Here is a 22,052-nt window from a genome sequence, read left to right as displayed (position 1 = left end):
CCTGTATGCCTAATGTAGTGGATCTGCATCCTATGCTTCTCTGTTGTTGCTGTTAGGTGGCACGGAGTTGGTTCCAATGTACAGTACAACGGAATGTCCACTCTGTACACAAGAGTGAAACGCCGCCCTGCCCTGCGCCCTCCTTACTGTGGTGGCTATGTTTGAGCCCATTGTTGCTGTCCCCTGGGTGGGTCTTATTGAGGGTCTTCCTTTTTTAATCGACCCTTTACGTTATGCTCCTTCCACTAACTCAGTTCCACTCTTCTGTGCTTGGCGGTGAAGAGACCGAGACAAAGAGAGGAATAATAAATGGACAAGCACAGGTGATTCTGTCCTGTCCTTTTAGTTAAGGAGTTAATGCCTCAGAGTGGGGTCATTCATGTGCTATTCCTGCAGGCCGCAATCCCTGTGGACCTTTCACAGTGTGGGCATCTTCATCACCCTGAATATGATCCCATAAAAGCTTGGATGGTGAGACCTGCTTGTTTACTTTGGACAAGGAAAGGCCAATTGCTAGGAAAAGGTGAGACATTTGGTAAAGTAAGGGGGCTAACTAAACATAGTGCACACTCTGTTGTACTATAAGCTGGGACCGATAGCACCCATCAACACAAAGACGCACAGGATGGAGATCCACTGTGTGATGCTTCCAGGTATCCTTCAATCTCCTTTTCAGGCTGCTGCCTCACTTCAATCCCTAAATCCTAAGTGAGATGGGCTGACACGAGAGCCGCAACATCTCAACCATAGGCAGCCTGTTCAGTTCTACACATGGCAACCATCAACCAACAGCAGCAGCATTTGTTAACATGTGGTTCCTGAACATAAGGCTTCATTAGTTCCACCAAAGCAACCTCAACCTTCCAGTTCTGGGCAAACAAAGAGGTGGCCAGGGATAATCCCGACTCTGAAAACATCTCACCGTGTGATCAGAAGTGACTTTTCTGTAACTGGTCTTTAATCTTAGTTGCTGGTAAGAACAAAATAACAGAACCGACTATGCATGTAAGACCATAGCCATTCTTTTTCACAAAAGGGAACACTCCCCCCCCCCTTTCATACTGGGAGTCAGTCATTCAAAGGACATATGGGTTATTAAGGAACAAGTTTATAGGGGAGGTGGGAGGGGCAGAGTGAAGGGTACAGAAAGCATCTGTTTTAACTTCACGAGAAATTACTAGCTGCCCTACAGATAATCCCTACAGACTTGTAACAAGTGTGGGGTCTTAAATGCTATGGAATCATCCATGTGTACAGTGTGATGCTTGCTGTTCAGAGAACTTTCAACATTTGACCCAGCCAACACTGTGCTTCATGAACCCTAGAGGCTCACCGGCTATGTGCTTAGCTGCAAACGGAAAAGACCAGCAATTCGAATCCACCCTGCTCTGCATGAGAAGGACCTGGAGATTTGCTTCCAGAAACATCACACCTAAGACACATGGGTTTGCTACGATTCAGCGTCCACTCAAGGTCATATAAGAACAACACACTGTGATAGGACTGGACAAGTAACCCCACTTCCTCTCCCCACTAAAATTGCCAGGTAAAACAGAAGATGCTCAGTTGAATTTGAATTTTAAACAGCCAGTCAGTTTTGCAGGTATGCTTACACCAAGAATTATACCTGGAATTCCAAGTTAACTGAGCACCTGTGGTTTTATTTGCTAAATCTGGCAACCTTACCCTTCTGTTTTGTTTCCTTACCTGTCTTATTTGCAGAGACATTGGGAGTCTGAGGGACTTGTTTGGAATTACCAAGTGAGGCAGTGTCCAATTCTAGGCTAGAACCTGGGTCTTTAGACTCCTCATTTAATGCTCTCTTCATTAAGATCAGCACAGAACAATGCTGCATGCAACCAGGGGCCAGTCTAGCCTTGGGAAGCCATGCCCACCCCACCCAAGTGGTTCGAATTCACATTTACAACGGTGAACAGGGGATAGCCCAACTGTGAACACACAGTTGATGATGCTAATCAAGGCTTATGGTGGGATAATGTCCTCTGCAGAGAAATGGGGAATCCTGCCCTTGTTACAAGACAATATAAAACAGCAGTCATAAACTACAGAGCTGGGTCTCTCTGCCCCAGTGAGCAAGCAGACCTTAAGAAACAACTGGGACCAGAAGGAAATCCACTTACATCTCCTGGGGCTACCACATCGTTACAGAAATAGCAGCCAAGTTTGTAGCCAGGGATGTTGGCAAAGAGGGATGAGCCTAGGTCGGCAGATGCTGCAGGGTGGCTGGGACACAAGTCCCCGGCTGCCTGCTGCTTGGATTTCTTCAGGCCGTGTCTCATGACCACAAACGTGTCAAATCCCAAGGCAGCATTGATGACCAGCTGCAGGTTTCAAGGAGCAAGAGAAAATGGTTAAAGTAACAAACATAGATATGTCAAGCCATAACTAATTTCATATTTGGTCCCCTTGTTGACTTCGGATGTCTTCATTCACCTATACACATAATTAGGTTTTGTAAGCTAATGGTAAAAGTTCCTCAAAGCAGAGGGCTTATGAAGTGCAAAAGATTTGACAAGTACTCTGCACAAATGATCTAATTTCACTGAACGCCCCACAAACACTTCCCACTTACAACAGAAGGAGAACAAGAGTCAGTGAGCTGAGTTCTGTGACTTGCCCACGGCCACTTAGCTGGTAAGAAGCAGGGGAGGTGTGTTCAATCAAGTCCACAGAGTTCTGTTCCACCATTAAGATATACTGTTGTCACTTTAAATTTTATTGATTGAATGGTACAAAATTACATACTAAACAATTCCCTCCCACATACATTTTGAGAAGAGTTTTTTTTCCTCACTTATACTATAAGACCCTCTCTCAGTTGAAATTTCACTTTTTTCCCCTCAAATCTGATTACAAAAAAAAGTTTTAAAAAGTTTAAAATCATGCAACACAAATTGCTCACAAACCTCCAGCTCAATTATTATTAACAAAGTATGTCTTCCTGTTATTTTCTCTTTTCCTCCCTTTATCTCCCTTCGTCACTCCCTTACCCCGCTTTCTCTATTTCTCTCTCTCTCCCTACATGTGTACACGCGTGCACACACACGAACACAATGGAGTACTCTATGTATGCTATAGTACCTTACTAATTTAACATAATGTAGTCTTTCCAGATCATTAAAATGGTTTGGAAATATAATCATCAATACCTACATAAAATCCAAGTCCCTGAGTGGTACAAACAATCAGCACTTAACTACTAACCTAGAGTTGGCCGTTTAAACCTGGCCAGTCCTTCCTCACAGGAAAGCCTTAAACATCAGCTTCCACAAGATTGCAGCCAAGAACAGCCTATGAAGCAGTTCTACTCTTACTCATGGAGCTGTCATGAGTTGGAACCAAGCCGATAGAAACAGGTTTGGATTGGGATTTATATACCATTCTATTATGCACATACACTTGTATTTAACTATCCGATGCATATTTCTTTCATGATCCAGTACTGTCAGTTGCTCAAGTTGCCAGGGAGCAAAAGTGGTGAGTAAAGCAAAGACTTCGTCCTGTTGGCGCTCACATTTCAGTATCAGCACCCCTTCTGGTGCAGAGTGCCGCAAAGGGCTGTTGGACGAGTGAACAGCAGACAGTAACTGTGATCTCTGAGATGGTGTGTGAAGCAAAGACAGAGTCGGAAGTGGAAGCCCTTTGGCGCCAGGCTCCCAGATCACACAGTCACACCTCTATGTGGGGGAAGTGGGGCCTGGGCAGCCTTCTCCCCCCGGGATGATGGTACATGGAGTCACAGGCAGAAGCAAGAGCCATAAGCTTCACAACTCTGCCTACCTTCCTCTTGCTCGCAGCAATGACAGCAGGCAGCCACCGACTCTCCCTGGTGTCCATCAACAGAAAAATGACATCATGGCTTTCGATGAGCTGTTCTAGTTGCTCCACATCCTTTCGGGCTTGCTCCAGAGTGACGCTGGAGAAGTTCACTGGATGTCCAGGCATGGGGATGCTCATGTCAAAGCCTCGGGCATTCTAGGGAAACAGATGTATGGATGTCTAAAGCTAAGAGAACCTCACAGTTCGTTTCCTCAGTGCGACAAGCAGGAGTGCGTGGCTGCTTCTAACCAGAAATGTCGCTGCTTTTACTAATCCTACCCATGCCCCTTCAGCTTTCTGCGTCCTAGAGCAACTAGGACTGCTAGCCCCGGACTCCTGAAATAGGATAAAGCATCAAGCTGAAAAACATGGATCCCAGCTCCAGAGGAAAAGGGGGGGAGGGTGTCACACGTCATGGAACCAAGGAGAAAACGGTGTATCTGGCTCCTTCCTACTCTCAGAGGCCAAGAAACATACTCATCACGAGAGCGCCATACGTAGGCATGCTGACTGTCTGACGGCCGAAGTGCTCTCTTTCCAGCTGGGCTGCCTCTCCAAAGCTGCCCTGCCCTCCACCCTTTAGTGTGCAGCATCTCCAAATAGAGTATTGGCACATGAAGGACTTGGTTTCAGAAACTCTCCTATGACTAGAATGGCGGATTCTCGCCTTAATACTCTCAAGGGCCTGTGCCTGAAAACAAACGTCAACGTGAGAGCGTAAACAAACCAAGCCAACTCTCCTTGCTAACTTGCAGCCAACACAATCTACGTAAAGTGTGGCAATATTTGTTTAGGAGTGGGAACTGGGGTCCCTGCTAGGACCCAGGATCTTTCTGAGGGGCTCCGGGACAGCACTTGGAAGGTCTCACAGGTCTTGACAGAATAACACTGAGGCACAAGTGGGTGCTACTGGACTCAGAGAGACGTACTTTCCCCAGAGAAGAAACGTGTGTTAGAAACACAAACTGTACTCACAGGCCACCTGCCAGAGGGAAGCATGTGAAAAAGAGAAGCGTTTACTAAAACCCCTCACCGACTGGAAATCTTTTCATAGTGCAGAGAGCAAGTAGGTCCTTCCTCAAAGGAAAGTCTATTTTTGTAGACCATGGATATTTTTTCTCCATCATCACTTTAAACCTCACATCTGAGTCTCCAGGGGGAGTGATAGCAACAGCAGCAACTTCTAAAAGAAGTCTGAGGGCAGTTATAAGCCAAGCAGACAGCAGGAGCCACAGAAAGAAGCAAGCCTTGCAGAGAAGTTCATTTCAACAACAAGGACCCCACAAAGACAGCCGTCAGGATTCAGTAAGTGAGTGAGTGCTGCACATCCACCGGGTGCCAGGCGCAGTGTACTCAACAAGAACACAAGCCACAGCAGTAGTGGCTCACGTCAACACTACCACCGTCCTTGCGTATTACGGGAGAAAGGTGAGGCTGTCTACTCCTGTAGAGACTTCACCTCGGAAAACCGGTACCGGGTCACTATGAGTCAAAATTGACTCGATGACACCGAGTCCCCCGCCCCCCTTTGGTTAACATATATTACAACTGACAAAGCATTTTAAACTATGATAGCTTAAGCCAAAGGTTACTACTGAGGCATTTTAATAATCCAAAGATTCAAGCATAATTACACAATACCAGTTTTTATTTTTTGAGAAATACAGTAATAGATCCTTAACCGTATAAAGAATAACTCTAACCTATTAAGTCTCTTCTTGCTAAATCCTCGGGGGTCGTGGTGACCCAATGGCTAAGTGCTCAGCAGTCCAACCCCAAGCAGGAGAAAAGACCTGGCAGTCTGTAACCCTGTAAAGAGTACAGCCTCGGAAACCCTGTGGGCAGTTCTGCCTGTCACACAGGGTCACCATGAGCCAGAATAGGCTCCAAAGCACACCACAAGCCAGCCACTTAGGGTTGGAATATTTAAGGCTGGAATCCACACATCTAATACAGTACTTATCGACTTTAGCTGCATGTTGGAGTCACCAAGGATGCTTAAAATACCCTTAACAGTGCCCAGACTGGAGCCTCTGAGAGTGGGCCCAGCATCAGTATTTCCTAAAACGTCTCAGGGGATGCGGACATAGCACCTGAGTGAGACGTCCCTTACATAAGTGAAATACACAGATCTGCTCATTTCAATGTGCAATTATCAGATTCATCATCGCACTCAATGTGCAATTATCAGACTCATCATTGCACTTATCAGCGCTATGGAGGAGCCCTGGGGGTGTAGCCGTCACGAGGTGGGCTGCGATCCACATGGTCAGCAGTTGGAGACGAGTTGCTCCTCGGGAGAAAGAAGAGTTTTCTACTCCCGTAGAAATAGCTTTCTACTATTTACTCCCGTAAATAATTACAGCCTCAGAACCCCACGGGAGCAGTTCTATTCTGTCCTATAAGGTTGCTATGGGACAGAATTGACTCATAGGCAGTGAGTGACAATGCTGCGAGGTGCACAGCTATCAAGACAGAGAGTAGCCCCATTCCCTTAGAACACACTCTCATGTCTCTTCTCGGTCAACCCAACTACCCTTGAGCCAACCCCTGTTCTGACTTAACTATTGACTAGTTTTGATATTCTAGAGTTCACGTAAGCAGAATCCTACAGAATACACTTATCTGTGCTTGGCTTCCTTTGGGCAGCACAATGCTTTTGAGGTTCATCTGGCCACTCTGTATCAGCACTATACTTCTTCTGTTGTATGAATACGCCACAAGTTGTCCATTCTCCTGTTGATAACTAGTTGGGTTATCTCTAGATTTTAGTGATTAAGAGTAATTCTTGTACAAGAGTCTTTTTGTGTCTATCTATGTTTTCATTTTCCTTAGGTAACTACCTAAAAGTGGAATTAACTAGGGCATAGGATCGGTGCCTATTTAATTTTCTAGGTAACTGCTATACTAATTTTCAAATGGTTTCATTTAGCAGAGTATGAGAGTTGGGGTTGCTGGCCACATTCGTGTTCAGCCTTTTTCATTGTAGCCACTTGAGTGGGTCCTTACAGTTTCAATTTGCCTCTCCCTGCTGACTAGTGAGTTTGAGCATTTTGAAAGTGACTTTCTAAGTCTCTTGTCTCTTTTAAAAAAAATGCTTTTTCTGTCTCCTTATGATTGAGTTATAGTTCTTTTAAAAATATCAACAATTTTATTTTTCCTACCATAAAATTCAGTGTTCACAATTCTAGTTATGTCACAATTTAAATTTGCTTTTCACTTGGGCCCGCACATTGTCATCGAGAGGTGTATCCTTTAAACAATGTGTAATCTTTAAATTCTCTCAAAATATCCCTCAATTTTCTCTTTTAAAACATTCTTTTTCAATTTACACCTATTCTTCAGTGATTGACTATCTCCTTATCTGACACTGTGCACTTATGCTAGACTATTTGGGATATTAATGACAAAGGGAAGGAAGGACCCCATCGTAAAAGGGTGATGGTTAACAACGTGCCAACTTGCCTGGGTCTAGATTCTGTGATTTGGCTGTGAATTTAAGGAGTTCTTGATGGATTCGAGATAAAATTTTTGAATAGAGGTACACTGGATAGTTTCTGTTTGGTCAACCTTTTCAGACCCTTAATACGTGTCTGCGGCCAATGAGTGGTGGGATGGTTACCACTTACCGGCTCACTGGAAGGCTGGAATCTGAATCCACCCAGAGGCTCTCAGAAGAAAGGCCAGGCAGCTACTTCTGAAACATCGGCGTTGAAAACCCTATAGATCCCAGTTCTGCTCTGACACACACGGACAACATTGACTCCAGGATAACTTCTTTTTTTTTTTTTTTTCTTATTTCAACTTTTTAAGAAGCACAAGCTTTCCATTTTTACGAGGTCTGGTTAACAATTTTCCATTGATGGTCAGTATTCACTGGGTCCTAAAAATGCCCTTGCCTACCACAAGACCACTATGGTGCTTCCTTCTAGAAGCTGTGCACCTTTAATGTCCAGCTCTAGTTTGATGACCATTTGGGTGTCAACTAAGTCCTCTTGTGTCCAGTGCGTTCTCTCTGCTCTGGGGAGCAGCACCTCTGGAGTCTCCTAGCCGTGTGAGTGCTGGAGGTCCATGCAGCCCACAGTGGTGGGACAGAAGGAACAGTTCCAGGAATTGCATCCAGGTTCAACTCATGAATTTCACAACTGGAAGGTCTGGGACCAGAATATGGCTTGGGGCAAGTATGCGGGGGTGTCAAAAATTTCATAGAAAAATTCTGTTATCTTTTATTTTCACTTTTCTGTGATTTTTGAAGCCCCGTCATATATTTTAGAACCCCTTCAGGTACACACATATATACACACACATATCTATTTAGAACATAGTTTTGTTAAAGTCAGCCTTTGTGATTCTGAAGGCGTGTGCTAAAGGGCTAAAACCACCTATTCCCCTGAGGAAAGTGGACTGCTGAGCAAGGGTCCACAGGACCTCCATGTACAGTTCCGGGCACCTTCCTGTGAATGTATCATCATTGCAAAATAGGGCATTTTTACAAAGTATGTTACCCATAAGTACTTTTCCTAAATCAAATATCACCAGACAACCCAACCCTTTCAATATTCAACCCTCCACCAATACAAGTGTAGATCCCAGATGACAGGTGCTCCTTCAGCTTGTCTGTGAGATACGAATGGACAGGGCAGACCTGAGCCCGACGCAAAGCCTGGAGTCCAGCCTAGCTCAGGAGCTGAACCGCAGCCAGCCTGCTGACCCGAGTCTGGAAAAACTGTTTGCAACTGTAAGCCACTGGCATTTGGGAATTGTTTGATATGTACCACTGTCACAGTAGAAATACGCCTTTCTATGGCAGGGCTATACCTTATCCTTATTTCTTGTAGCACTTAGTACACAGTGGGTCTTGAATACTACTGAATTAAACCCAGTAAATGGTGTTCCTCGATAACACTAATGAAACGGACAACACCAACAAGATTGTTTCTAAAGCAAGGGCTGTTTAAATGGATGACTGACTCTAACACTGAGTGACTAACAGAGAACCTCAGCGAAGGCAGGCTGTTGTTGGCTGGGCCTGAGAGCCTCTTGCCGCCCATTAAGTACAGACGAAGCATATGTTTCAGAGACACCTAATCTAACCTCTGTCAGATAGGCTGGGTAAGCATGAAAGAATGCAGAATCTGTTTTCTGAATGACCTCAAAACAACACAAACCAAAACTGGCAAGATTTTGAGTCAAATGACCTGTCTTGCATTATCTGGTGCTTTTAAAGTAAGTGATGCTAAAAAAATAATAATAAATTTTTAAAATAAATTGATGCAACTCAAAAATAAGAAACCGCCAGAGCAAAAAGCTTACGGTGTAGCCCAACCGTCCTTCTTCACAGAGAGCGGCACAGTCCATGTACTTTCATAGACCTGTACTCAGTAACTACCAAGTATTCTGGTGGTTGCTCTTGTTGTGTGTAGGTGACATCGAGCTGGTTCTGACTCGCAGCAAGGCTGCGTACAGCTTAATGACAGTGCCCAGTCCTGTGCCTTCCTCACAATTGCTCTTCTGTGTGAGCTTGTGGTGTGGCCACTGTGTCAATCCATCTTGCCAAAGGTCCTCCTCTTTTTTGCTGCCCTGCTACTTTACCAAGCATGATGGCCTTCTCCAAGGACTGGTCTCTCTTGACAACATGTCCAAAGTAAGTGAGTCTAAGTCAAAATGAAGTCTCACCATCCTTGCTTCTAAGGGACATTCTGGCTATACTTCTTCCAAGAGAGATTTGTTTGTTCTTTTGGTAATCTGTGGTACTTACAAAAATTCATTGCCAGCCCTTTAATTCTAATGCATCGATTCTTGTTTGGTCTTAATTTTTCCATGTCTAATTTTCATATGAATATGAGGCAATTGAAAATACACCTTAGTCCTCAAAGTAACATCTTTGCTTCTCAACACTTTGAAGAGGTCTTGGGGAGCACATTCACCCAGTGCAACAAATCATTTGATCTTTTCTTTTTTAATTAAATACTTTTGTTGGGGGCTCTTACATCTCTTATCACAATCCATACTTTCACCCATTGTGTCAAGCACATTTATACATATGTTGCCATCGTCATTTTCAAAGCATTTTCTTTCTACTTGAGCCCTTGGTATCAGCTCTTTCCCCTCTCTCTCTCTAACCCTCCCTCCCTCATGAACCCTTGATTAATTATAGATTATTATTTTCATATCTTACATCATCCTCTGTCACCCTTCACCCTTTTCTGTTGTTCGTCCCGCTGGCAGGAGGTATATGTTGATCCTTATGATCTAGTCCCCTTCTCTCCCCACCTTGCCCTTATCCTCCTGGTATCTCTATTCTCACTGTTGGCCTGAGGAGTTTCTCTCTCCTGGATTCCCTGTGTTTCGGGCTCTTATCTGTAGCAGTGTGCATGCTCTGGTCTAATCTGATTTGTAAGGTAGAATTAAGGTCATGATAGTGGGGGGCGGGGAGGAAGCATTAAAGAACGAGAGGAAAGTTGTGCTTTTTTTTTTTTTTTCATTTGATCTCTTGACTGCTGCTCCATGAGCATTAATTGTGGATCCAGGCAAGACAAAATCCTTGACATGTTCAATCTTCCTCCAATCCTGATGCTGCATTCTTCATATAATCAAGCTTCTTAACACAAAGTACTGAATAAGGATGGTGAAAGGATATAACCCTGACGCACACCTTTCTTGATTTTAAACCATGCAGTATGCCCTTGTTCTGATTTACACAACAGAGTATGAAGATGGAAGAGGCTGTGCACTTACGAGGAATTAGCCACGGAAAACCTTATGGATAGCATCCAAGTATCGTCAGATACTGAGAACCTCATGAAAATAAGCAGAATATTCTCAGAGACAGTGCCTGAGAAGATGGGCCCCTCCGGTTGGATGGCACTCCAAATCCAAATGACAAAGAGCTGCCTTCTCACAGTAGAGTCGACTTTAATGACGTGGACGGAGTGAAGCCTGTGGAAGCAAAGGCTTTGGGACTTTCATCTGCTCGTGGGGCACAACTCAAAAGAAGAAGAAACAGATGTGTGTATCAATAACAAACAGGAACTTGGAATATGCAAAGTATGAATCTAGGAAATTAGGAAGTTGTCAAAAATGGCATGGCATGTATAAAAATTGACATTCCAGGTATTAGTGAGCTGAAATGGGCTGGTGCTGTCCATTGTTAATCAGAAACTCAAATGGCTTACTATGCAGGAAATGACACAATCCAAAGGAATGGCATCACATTCATTGACAAAAAGGGTATTTCTATCTTCAAGTACAATGCTATCTGTGATAAGATAATATCTATCAGAATTCAAGATTATCCAATCAAAACAACCATTATTCAAATTTATGCAACAACTAAAACTAATGATGCAAAAACTGAAAAATTCTACCAAAGCCTTCAGTCTGAAATTGATCAGTCATGCAATCAAAATGCAGTGGTAACTACTGGCAATTAAAAGTTGAAGACAAAGAGAAAAGTAGTTGAAAAGTAAGATCTCAGTGATACAACTGAAGCTGGGAATCACATGATGGTCTTTTACAAGACCAACAACTTCTTCATAGCAAATACCCTTTTTCTACAACACAAAGTCTACTACAGACATAGATTTCTCCAGAAAGAATACACAGAAATCAAATTTATTACACCTGTAGGAAGAGGTGCTGGATAAGTTCAATATCAGCAGCTAAAACCAGGCCAGGTTGACTGTGGAACAGGGAACTGACCATCAATTGCTTGTATGTAAGTTCAGTTTAAAGCTGAAGAAAACTAAAACAAGTCCACTAGAACCCCAAAACAACCTTGGGTGTACCCCACCTGAATTTCAACAACATCTGAAGAACAGATTAGATGCATTGAGTATTGACAGTAGAACTGATGAGCTGTTGGATGGCATTAAGTACATAATATATTTAAAAAGTAAAAAGGTCAATAAAAGCACAGGAAAGAAAGAAAAAAAATCAAAGCAGATGTCAGAAGGGACTCAAACTTGCTCTCAATCACAGAATAGCTGCAGCAAATAAAAGAAATGATAAAGTCAGAGCTGAGCAGAAAATTTCAAAGGGTAGCTCAAGAAGACACATTAAAATATTACAATGAAATGTGCAAAGACTTTTAGTTAGAAAGCCAAAAAAGAAAAACACACTCAGCACATCTTAAACTGAAAGAACTCAAGAAAATTTTCAAGCCTCGAGAGATTCTATGGACAACATACCGAATGATGCAGGAAGCATGAGAAGGTGGACAGAACACAGAAAGCCCCTGTACCAAAAAGAACTAGTCAACATGCAACCATTTTAAGAGGTAGCATATGATCAAGAACCATTCGTACAGAAGGAGGAAGTCCAAACTGCTCTGAGAGCATTAGCCAAAAACATGCCTATAGAAATGGACAGAATACCAACTGAAATATTTCAACAAGCTGATGAAGCACTGGAGGCACACACTCATCTATGTCAGGAAATTTGGAAGATAGCTACTTGGTCAACCAACTGGAAAAGATCCAGATTTGTACCCATCCCAAAGAAAGATGATCCAACAGATTGTACAAATCCTAGCACAATAGCATTGATAACACATGCAAGTAAAATTTTGCTGAAGACTATTCAACAGCAGTTGCAGCAGTACATTGACAGGTTGTTGCCAGAGATTTGGGTCCGATTCAGAAGTATTCGGGTAGTAGAAGAAAAATAATATACTATATTAGAGCCACAATAATACTATTTCTGAACAATATGGGATGCAAAAATATACATACCCTACAAATCCTCAACTTAAACTCACTTTGCAACTTGCAGTACATTTTTTTCATACATTCTTCATATAATTCTCACAATCATACATGAGGGTTTGTTTTCTTTTTTAACCCCCATCTCCAAGATGAGGACACAGAGGCTCACTCGAGGAGTGCCTAGTACCAAGTGGCAAATGCTGGACTCTTGTTGTCCAAGCCTCAAATACTTAAAGAAGATGGGAGTAAACCTCTGACATTCCCAAAAAGCATCAACATACCACTCCGGGGAATATTTTCTGGAGCCGATCTGCTGCAGCCAGGGCCTTGGCCTTACCACCAGCTAGGCAATCTTCAAATTCATAAAGAGGCTGCCTCACAGGATTGGAGTAGGAGACCTTGGCGTTGTCCACAAATGTGATGTGTCTGACGCCCCAGCCCTGCAGGGAGAAAGGACATCATAGTGGCTCTCTGATGAATGGTTCACAGTCTACCTCTCTTGAACTCCCTAGAAGTGACTTTGTTTTAGAGTAGCTTGGGAACTTCAAAATAAAGGAGCTTCAGAAACTGAATTGTGCAAATTTCATTTTTAATCAACAGAATGCCAACTTCCTTTAAAAAACAAAGTAATCACATCACCAGTGCTCGGTTTCCTGCAGGAATGGAACTGGGCAGTGTCAGAGTGGGTCTGACTGAACACCCAATTATTTTTGACAAGGGCACCTGAGAAGGATTTGGAGACAAGTCCCATAAGACCTGAACTCCTCAGGAAAAAAATAGCTTATAGCTGATTTCCCAGTCTGATTGCCTTGATGGCAGGGAGTGTTTGGGAGCATTGTAGAATATTTTGTACTATATCTTCATGAGGCAAAAATTGTTAATTATCTGGGATTTGTGGGATGATGCTACACATCAGAAATCATTTTCATGATTTCACAGGCTTCAATAATATCTCAACTTTTATAAAGTCACAACATTTTTAAGTTGAAAAGGATCTCTAAATTCCTTAGTTGGATCCCTTTGACAAATTGCAGAAAAGATCAGTGATTGCACTTGAGTAGATCATCAATAAGCACGGTGATCCCAGAGAAGCCTTATAGGATTGACTGCAAAACTAAGATTCTAATCTCCCTCATTTTTTAATGTCTTTCCATTGTGGACTTTGAGACTGAATAGGGTTGGTGATGCCAGGGGGTGGGGGTCATAATCAATATGAATCCAAGATTCTATTCCAGGGTTGAGAATGACAGACCAGAATCCACCTTTCAAAAGCAGAGTTTAGATTACCTCCTTGTTTTGAAGCCTCTGGCTAACTGCAGTCTGTCCCCACCCCTGAGTTTTATAGGTTTTCACCAGCTAAGCAATTTACAACATACTGCTGCTGTGATTCCAGGGCAGTGGGGAAGCGGTTTACAAAGGAGGGGAAATAAAAGTGTGGAAAAATCTAAATGGTTGGCTTGGAGAAAATTATTTCTGAAGTAGTTGCATTCCTCAAGCAATTGCTGAGTGGATAGCAAAGGACGCCGTCTGGGAACATGCCAGGGCAGTGGGCAGAAAGCCAGGTAAATTTAAAACATGCCGTTGGTTTGTGACATGCAGGTGGACTTTCACTTAGCTTTCGGCTTCCAGGAATGCTACCCAGTTAAATGGCTAACCTGCAAGGATTAAAGAAAATTACAACTCAGTGCTGGTGAGTTTGTGGCAGTGAGAAAGAAATCTTGCTGGTTGAAAGTGAAAATTTGAGCAATTTCTCTAGAAAACAATTTGGCAAATTGCCTCTAGAATTTAAGCACTCATGTCCTTTGACTTAATTCAAACCACCTGTCTTAATGAAATCATCTGAAATACTAATGAAGATTTGAATGCAAAAGTGTTCTTTGCAACATTATTTATGACTGTAAAACAAGTGGAAACTATGCTGATGGCCAACATTAGGGGAGTGTTTTGGTAAACTGTGTTTCATCCTGCAAGATAGCATATTCTATAGCTAGTAAAGATGCTTTATGGTAATCATTTTCAATTATATGGGAAAATATTTACAATGTTAACTGATGAAAGCAAGGAACATAACTATATCTCAAATAAGATGTAAAAATACACATGAAACACTGGAAGGAGGTAAGTGAAAGGAGGAACTGTGAGTTTCTCAAGGATATAGAATGGGTGCCTTCTTTTCTTAATCTGTAACTGTTATTCAGGCAGTCCCCAGGCTATGCGCCAGATCACTTCCTAACTCTCTCTCTCAGTGGGAACAGGTGCATACAGCTCTTATTCAACCTTACTTCAGTGCAAGAGAAAGTTCAAAGCCGTGCCAATTATTTAAAAGCTGCATGAGCAGCCAAGTGATAATGACTGGGATAAGGCATTTGTTGCAAGTAGGGGCTGGTTCAACCCTTTCAAAGTGGGGGTAAATTAACAAACAGTAAAGGGTAGGGTTGTCTAGTCATAAGCTGGGGACTGCCTGTACTATGAAATTTCCGTAATGGAGCTACTCTGACTTTATAAATTCTGTTTATTGATAAGAGAAACTAAACACATAATTCTAGAAATGAGGAAAGACAATAAAATAAACCTGGCAAAACAGATTCAAGTGATATCAAAACAAACAGGGTCAATCTACATAGAAAAAATCATAAAAGTCTCCTAAGAATCACTGCCCCCTCAACAAATTCCAAAAGGCACCAGGCCCCGGGGGATTTATAACTGAAACAATAAAGGAACAGATACGTCACACAATGAAAAAAGTTGAGGAACATAGATAAAGACAGAAAATTTGCTGTTTATCTTATAAAGCAAGTATAAACCAGCTAAAAAAAAAGATGTTACAGGAGGAAACATTACTATAGATTGACTTTACCTAGGAATATAGATGTAAAAATTACAAGAAATATTACCAATTGAATCAAATGACATACTGAAAGAATTAAACACCATGAATAAATATGGATTATTCTAGAAATGTTGAGCATTAGAATACTTTATCTTGATAGATGAATGTGCTAAAAGTCAACAATCATTTCTAATATAAACTCATAGTAAGGTAGAAATAGAAATCAGCTTCTTCAACTTATAAAGAGCACTTAGCAGAAACGGATACCAAATCCAAAAGTTAAAGGTAAAACCCAAGAGGCAGTCTCATTAAATTAGTAAGAGAACAGAGATGCCCACCCTCACTGCTGTTATTCAGCATCATTATAGAGTTTTAGCCAATAATATAATGCAAGGCAAAGGAAAAGGACATATAAATATTGGTGTAGACTACTAATCAACTGATAATTTTAAATAATCAAATAAAAAACGACTGCACCTAAGAGAGCTTAGAAAGATGACCAGATACAGTGTAAGACATGAAAAAAAAATTATAAATTATCAAGGATTAATGAGAATCCAGAAAGAAAACCAAGTATATAAGATTTAATATTTGATAAAGGTAACAAAAAGATTATTTGTGTTATAGAATGAGTACTATTAAAACAACTGACTACTCATTTAATGGGGAAAAGTTAAATATTTACCTCTCTGCATATAAAAAAATTAATTCCACATTGATAAAGACCTAAACATAAAAAAACAAGAGTTCTAAAAACCATAAAGGAAAGGATTATCAATAACAGAAGAATTATAAATTTGTATATGGCGAGAGAGTTTAGACAAAAATATTTATATCATATTACAGAAAAAAAGCTAGCACCCACAATTGAAAAAAAGAATGCCACAACAATGAAAGAAATAGTCCAAAGAGTATGTATAGAGAAAACAAAATTCACAAAAGAAAAAAAAATTTACTCTCACAGTGAAAAGAAATTTAAATTACAATAATGAGATGTTACTTTTCAATCAAGTAAATTAACATATGGATGGGAGAAAGCTCTGTAACATGTTTCTAGGAGAATAATGTTCTTAGCAGGTCATTTCGTATAAAAAATAATTCTAAATTATATATATCATGGATATGAAAAGATACAAGTATAAAAATGTCAATTTCAACAGTCACTAATATTTAAAAAGTGGAAAATAACCTAAAAATTGATAGTCACATAAGAAAATACTGTGTATATATAATATGGAAGATACCCATAATCATTTTAATTTAGTGAAAAATAAAAGCCTATTATAAACAGTATGTAGAATGTGATCCAAATTTTATAAGTATCAAAAAAGTAATAACAAAGACACTAACAGCTTTCTCTATATAAAGCCCTACAAAAAAATGTCTGGAAAAGATACACTGTAGATTAATCTATGAAGTCTGGTTAATTCTGGGAAATGGACTTTGGGATTGGAGTGGAAGGAAAACTTATGGACTCCTACATTGATTGAATTTTGATAATAAAAGCATGTAGAACGTTTACAATGAAAATGACTGTACGAAAGAAGGGTGGGGCAGGGGTTGGGGGGAAATGGTTAGGCCAGATAAATCTGGGAGACCGAGGCAACCTTGTACCGTAAAACAAGGGAACCACTCAGCGCCCTCTCACTTACCATTAGTGTTCGAGCCACGTTACAACCCAAGGTGCCAGCTCCAAGCAACAGACATTTGACCGAGACGACCTTGTCCAAGTCCAAAGTTGGGACCAATCTCCAACACATCAACTTGAGATTTAGATCCACAGATGATTCGGCTAGCCTAGAACATGGGAGAATTGTGGATTTATTCAGCCAGTCACTCACTGATAGCCGAGTCCTGTCCTCAAGCAGGAGCCAAACCATGAGGAAACTGGGATCAAAGGGAAAACAGGACGAAGCCTGAGGGTAACGGGGAAGACTGCATACCATTGTGTTGTGGTTGTGTGCTGTGAGTCCATTCGGACACACAGTGACCCTTAGGTCAGAGTAGAACTGCCCCATATGTCTTACAAGATTGAAATCTTCATGGGAGCAGACTGCCAGGTCCTTTCTCCCTCAGAACACCTAGTGGTTTTGAACCGTCAACCTTTTGGAAAGGAGTCCAGCATTTCACCCCTGCACAGTCAGGGTTCCTTGCATGCCATTACACCACTGCCATCGAGTCGACTGTGGCTTACACAAAAACTCCACATTTACCTACTACCGTCAATTCCAACTCATAGCGACCCCATAGGGCTGAGTAGAACTGTCCCTTTGGCTTTCCAAGACTTCAAATCTTTTTTTCTCCTTTTAAAAATCATTTTACTGGGGGTTCATACAACTCTTATTACAATCAATACATCCATCCATTGTGTCAAGCACATTTGCACATTTGTTGCCCTCATCATTCTCAAAACATTTGCTTTCTACTTGAGCCCTTGGTATCAGCTCCTCATTTTATCCCCTCCCTCCCTGCCCCTCCTCCCTCATGAATCCTTGATAATTTATCAATTATTATTATTCTGTCATGTCTTATACTGCCAAGACTTTAAATCTTTACAGGAGCAGACAGCCTCATCTTCTCCCTCAGAGCTACTAGTGGGTTCAAACTGCTGACCTTGTGGTTAACAGCTCAATGCGGAGCCCACTATGCTACCAGAGTTCCTTATTGTTCCTTATTCCTTGCTGTCTTATAGCAAGGCTAGATAGGGTTTCCGAGGTTTTGCAAATCTGTATAGGAGCCTCTTCTTTCTTCCCAGGAGCAGCTGGTGGGTTTGAACCACCAGTCTTGCAGTTGGCAGTCCTCTGCTACCTGACACCACCACAGGGACATGCTAATTATGGTCCTGAGCAATTTCTAGCAATGAACCACGTTTGACACTGCACTCCTGGTAGTCAAGGTCACAGTTGAAATACACCAGTTGAAAGTTGTTCCCTGTACTGAAAACTGAGATACTTCTTCCGTGCCTCCTCAATAAAGGATGTGTTTACACCTTCCTCTCAATATTGCTTTCTTTGAAATGTTCCTTACCAGTATCAAGTTTTGCACCCAACAGCAAAGTTAAAGGTAGTGAGTGAGAACTGAAAGGTAGTGTCGTCGTACACGTCTGAGAATGTGAGCTTGAACCAAGAACATAATTTAGAATATCTAGAAGAATCGATGAACCACCAAGTGCCGTTGAGAATACCCATCATGAATAGTAAGTCTTACAATCAACCTGAAATTAAGAATCACTGTCTCTGGGAATAATGCCCCCTGGAATTGGCTGATGCCATCACCCCGACAGAGCCTGGTTACAAAAATCCACATGCTGAGAGCAGCTTCCCGAGTGTACCTTTTGGGGTCCATGCATTCACTGAGGTTCACCATCCTTGGTCCCATGCCTCCTTTCTGGTTCTTTTCCCACCCGACTGCTTTGGGACAATCTTAAGGCAAATAAAACAATAAGTTTAATGAAAAGGGAAGAGAGAAACAAAATAACACAAAGCTTACTTTTAAAAGATCAACATTAAAATTGGTCCATGCATTCACAAACTTAATTTACTGCTTTCTCCAAAAGTCTGAGTTTCTACCAACTTGCCACAGCTGCCTCCCAATCAACCACAGCAACTAGAAATCTTGTTCAAAGGTCCTCAAACTCAAGCAGTGGAGGGGCTTCTGACATAGTCCTCAGCTTCTGCATTTAGCAGACATTGCTCCAAAAGAGACAGTTCTCTTTGGGATGCTTAAGGAGCCCTGGTGGCATGGCGGGCCATGCACTGAGACGTTTGCCAAAAAGTCAGTAGTTCGAACCCACCACCTTCGCCAAGGGAGAAGAGGCTGTTGGCTCCCGGAAAGATTTAAAATCTCAGCAAGCCAAAAGGACAGTTCCACACTCCCTTGTGGGGTCACTCAATTCCACAGCCCTGAGTTGGAGAGGCTTTGGCATGGGCGTATAACCACCATAGGGTGGCCCAGAGAAAGAACACAAGCGAATGTGAGGGCCAGGCACGTTCCACAGATGTTCCTGTTAGGATTTGGAACTTGTGAGTTCAGTGGGTCCCTTTGGCCCCAACCTTACCAGGTCCTCCTTCTCAGCCTGACAACTTCTTCATTGTGCACCTGTGTGAAAGTCACAATCCAAGGGGCTTGTCCCCCTGTGAAACTGCCTCTCCTGGAAGCTCATCCTGGTCCATTCAGACTTGCCCTTTCCCTAATGTATCCCTTCTTCAATGGCCTCTCTCTTAAACCCTGCTCTGTGGCCTTAAAGGAGCCCTGATGGCAAAGAGGATTAAGTCTGGGGCAGTTCGAACCCGCCAGCCACTCTGCAGGAGAAAGATGAGGCAGCCTCTGCTCCCACAAAGGGACACAGCCTTCGCAACCCCCTGGGGCTGTTCTGCTCTGCTGAGAGGGTCTCGATGGGGCGGAGAGAGTGCACAGCAGTGGGTTTATGGGAGCCCCCAGGAGCGCTGATGGTACAATGGTTAAGCGCCTGCCTGATTACCAAAAGTTCAGTTGCTGGAACCCACCAGTGGCTGTGGGGCCGAAAACCCTTAGTGATCTGCTCCTATAAAAATGACATCCCAGGAAACCTATGAATCAGTTCTACTCTGTCCTGTAGGGTTTCCATGAACAGAGTCGACAGCAATAGTGGTACCCTCTGTAATTAATTCCAGTAGATAATAAGCATCTTGTAACTCGATATGCTTGAAGATGGCTTATATGTTGATATTGTGTACCCATCCCGCTGCCTAAATCTGGACATTCATATTGCACATCGGGAAGATAAACACACGCTGAGCAGCATTCAGCCAAGACACCAGTTTGTTTTATTTGACTTTGTTTACCAAACATACTCGGCTCTCTCCCTATCTCCCTCCTTTGCGCTATAATACTAATGAATATTTCAGGAGTCACATCAGAGAAATGCTGCTCCAATCTACTGTTGGAAAATTGTCTTTAAAAAAATCTCTGTTGCTCTGTTGAACACTTCTGCCACCTCGTCACCTTAATGAAACCTGGTTACCGTATTCTTGGTGAGATCGCAGCTGGGGAAGTCTTGCTCATGGGGCCACCTACTCCCTCACCCTTCTGACCTCTCATTGAATCCCCACAGCTCACAGGAAAGTCTCGGAATTCTAGGGGCAGTTTCTTTCCACTACAGTCTCAAGCTGCAGTATCTGCAGGAACAGAAACTGACTGAAAATCAAGTTGTGCAGGTCTGTGAGGGGAAATTTTATGTCTGTTTCCACTTGTGTACTGGGCTTGTTCGGCCAGCATCCTAGTATTAGATTTCTATCAACATCTCCATGTTCCTTTCCTTGGAAAGTTTTCAGCCTTTGCTTCTTGTTTTTTAAAAGACTGCTGCTCATTATAATTATGGAACTTAGGAGGTGTTGATTTTGTTTACACAATCTTTTCTTTCTGGGATAGGATAACCAACTGGAAACCATGGGCTAATTAGCTTCGGCCCAATTTTGCAACAGAGTGTGTCTCTTCTCATTTTGAGCTCAGGCACCTGGGGTGGTCCTTTTTATGCCAAGAAAAAGTAAAATTAAAATAATAGGCTCAGGTTCTTAAAGAGTTTAAGATTTAGATGTTCTTTTTTTTCTGGGGTGAAGGGGATAGTTCCAAACTATAATTAATTCTTATTTTACTTGATTACGAATCCCATGTTAAATTAAAAATGCTTCTTGAATGATCCTGTCAAGTAAGCATTGGACTGCTAACAGCAATGTCGGCGGTTCAAAACCACCAGCCACTCAGGGGGAGAACAAGCAGGCTATCTGCTCCCGCAAAGATGGATGGCCTTGGCAACCCTTCATAGGCTCACCAGGAGTTAGAACCATATCATGAGAGAGCCCTGGTGGCACACTGGTTAAGTATTTTGTGGGAAACAGAAAGATTTCTCCCAAGTTGTTTCCCCCAAATATATGTTAGACTTAGAACACTGCTTGCAGCTAATGGTAAAAGTTACCAGACTACTGTCTCATCCCACCACGGGTAGGCCTGTTCCCTGCTGCTAAGGATAATGGGCTACTTCTCCCTAAAGGCTTGCAGTCTCCCATTTGGTTCCTGTAGGTAGAGTTCACACCCTACTGAAAATGGAGATCTAGAGAACAGATCAAACCGACTCAGTAATATCCAAAGTTAGGCTGCCATCCTGAATCTAGGATCCGCCCTTCTTGTCACATGTATACCCCCAATCCCTCCTCTTCCTATTGCGTGTATACCCCTAAACCACTCCCCTCCCATTGCTGTATTACCTATAGCACAACCCTCTCCTGTGATGTTTGTCTTCACCTGTAATTAGGGGGCGTGCATGTCCCCAGAGAATATAAAAGCCTTGGTTAGCATTAAATATCTCTCTCTCTCCCCACGTGGACCACCAAGCACCAAGCGGGGCTGAAGTGAGCACTGCTACCATGAAATGTGCCTGACTCCATTATTTCTATCTCTTTCCTATCTCTCATGCTCTTTATGACTTTACTATAATCTTTACTTATTATCACTGTACAATTGCACACCGGACCTGTGATGATGTGTTAGGGCAGGTACCCTGACAGTATTTGGTCTGTAATCCCCAAGGCCAAAAGTTCAAGTCCACCAGGCATTTCATGGGAGAAAGATGAGGCTGACTGCTTCCAAAAAGATTTAGTCTCCACATCAAATGGGAGATGGAACTATGTAGAGGAACAGCT

General features: G+C 42.3%; 1 protein-coding gene across 1 annotated transcript in view; it reads right to left on the bottom strand.

Moving 5' to 3' along the window:
* The window catches only part of ATG7 (autophagy related 7), a 220,186-nt gene that overhangs the window by 154,375 nt on the left and 43,759 nt on the right, over positions 1 to 22,052 (bottom strand). The window contains exons 10-14 of the mRNA XM_030885613.2: positions 18,707 to 18,797; positions 17,028 to 17,172; positions 12,827 to 12,985; positions 3,802 to 3,996; positions 2,142 to 2,342 (exon numbers count right to left, since the gene is read on the bottom strand). Coding sequence (XP_030741473.2) covers positions 2,142 to 2,342; positions 3,802 to 3,996; positions 12,827 to 12,985; positions 17,028 to 17,172; positions 18,707 to 18,797 — 791 coding nt within the window. The remainder of the gene's footprint in view (positions 1 to 2,141; positions 2,343 to 3,801; positions 3,997 to 12,826; positions 12,986 to 17,027; positions 17,173 to 18,706; positions 18,798 to 22,052) is intronic.

The sequence above is a fragment of the Echinops telfairi genome, unplaced genomic scaffold (genome assembly GCF_000313985.2).
Source record: "Echinops telfairi isolate 266 unplaced genomic scaffold, ASM31398v2 ScPeMD7_31;HRSCAF=116, whole genome shotgun sequence".
In the NCBI taxonomy this organism is placed as follows: Eukaryota; Metazoa; Chordata; class Mammalia; order Afrosoricida; family Tenrecidae; genus Echinops; species Echinops telfairi.
The sequence above is the reverse complement of the archived record's forward strand: the minus strand, read 5'-3'. Positions and strand labels throughout refer to the sequence as shown.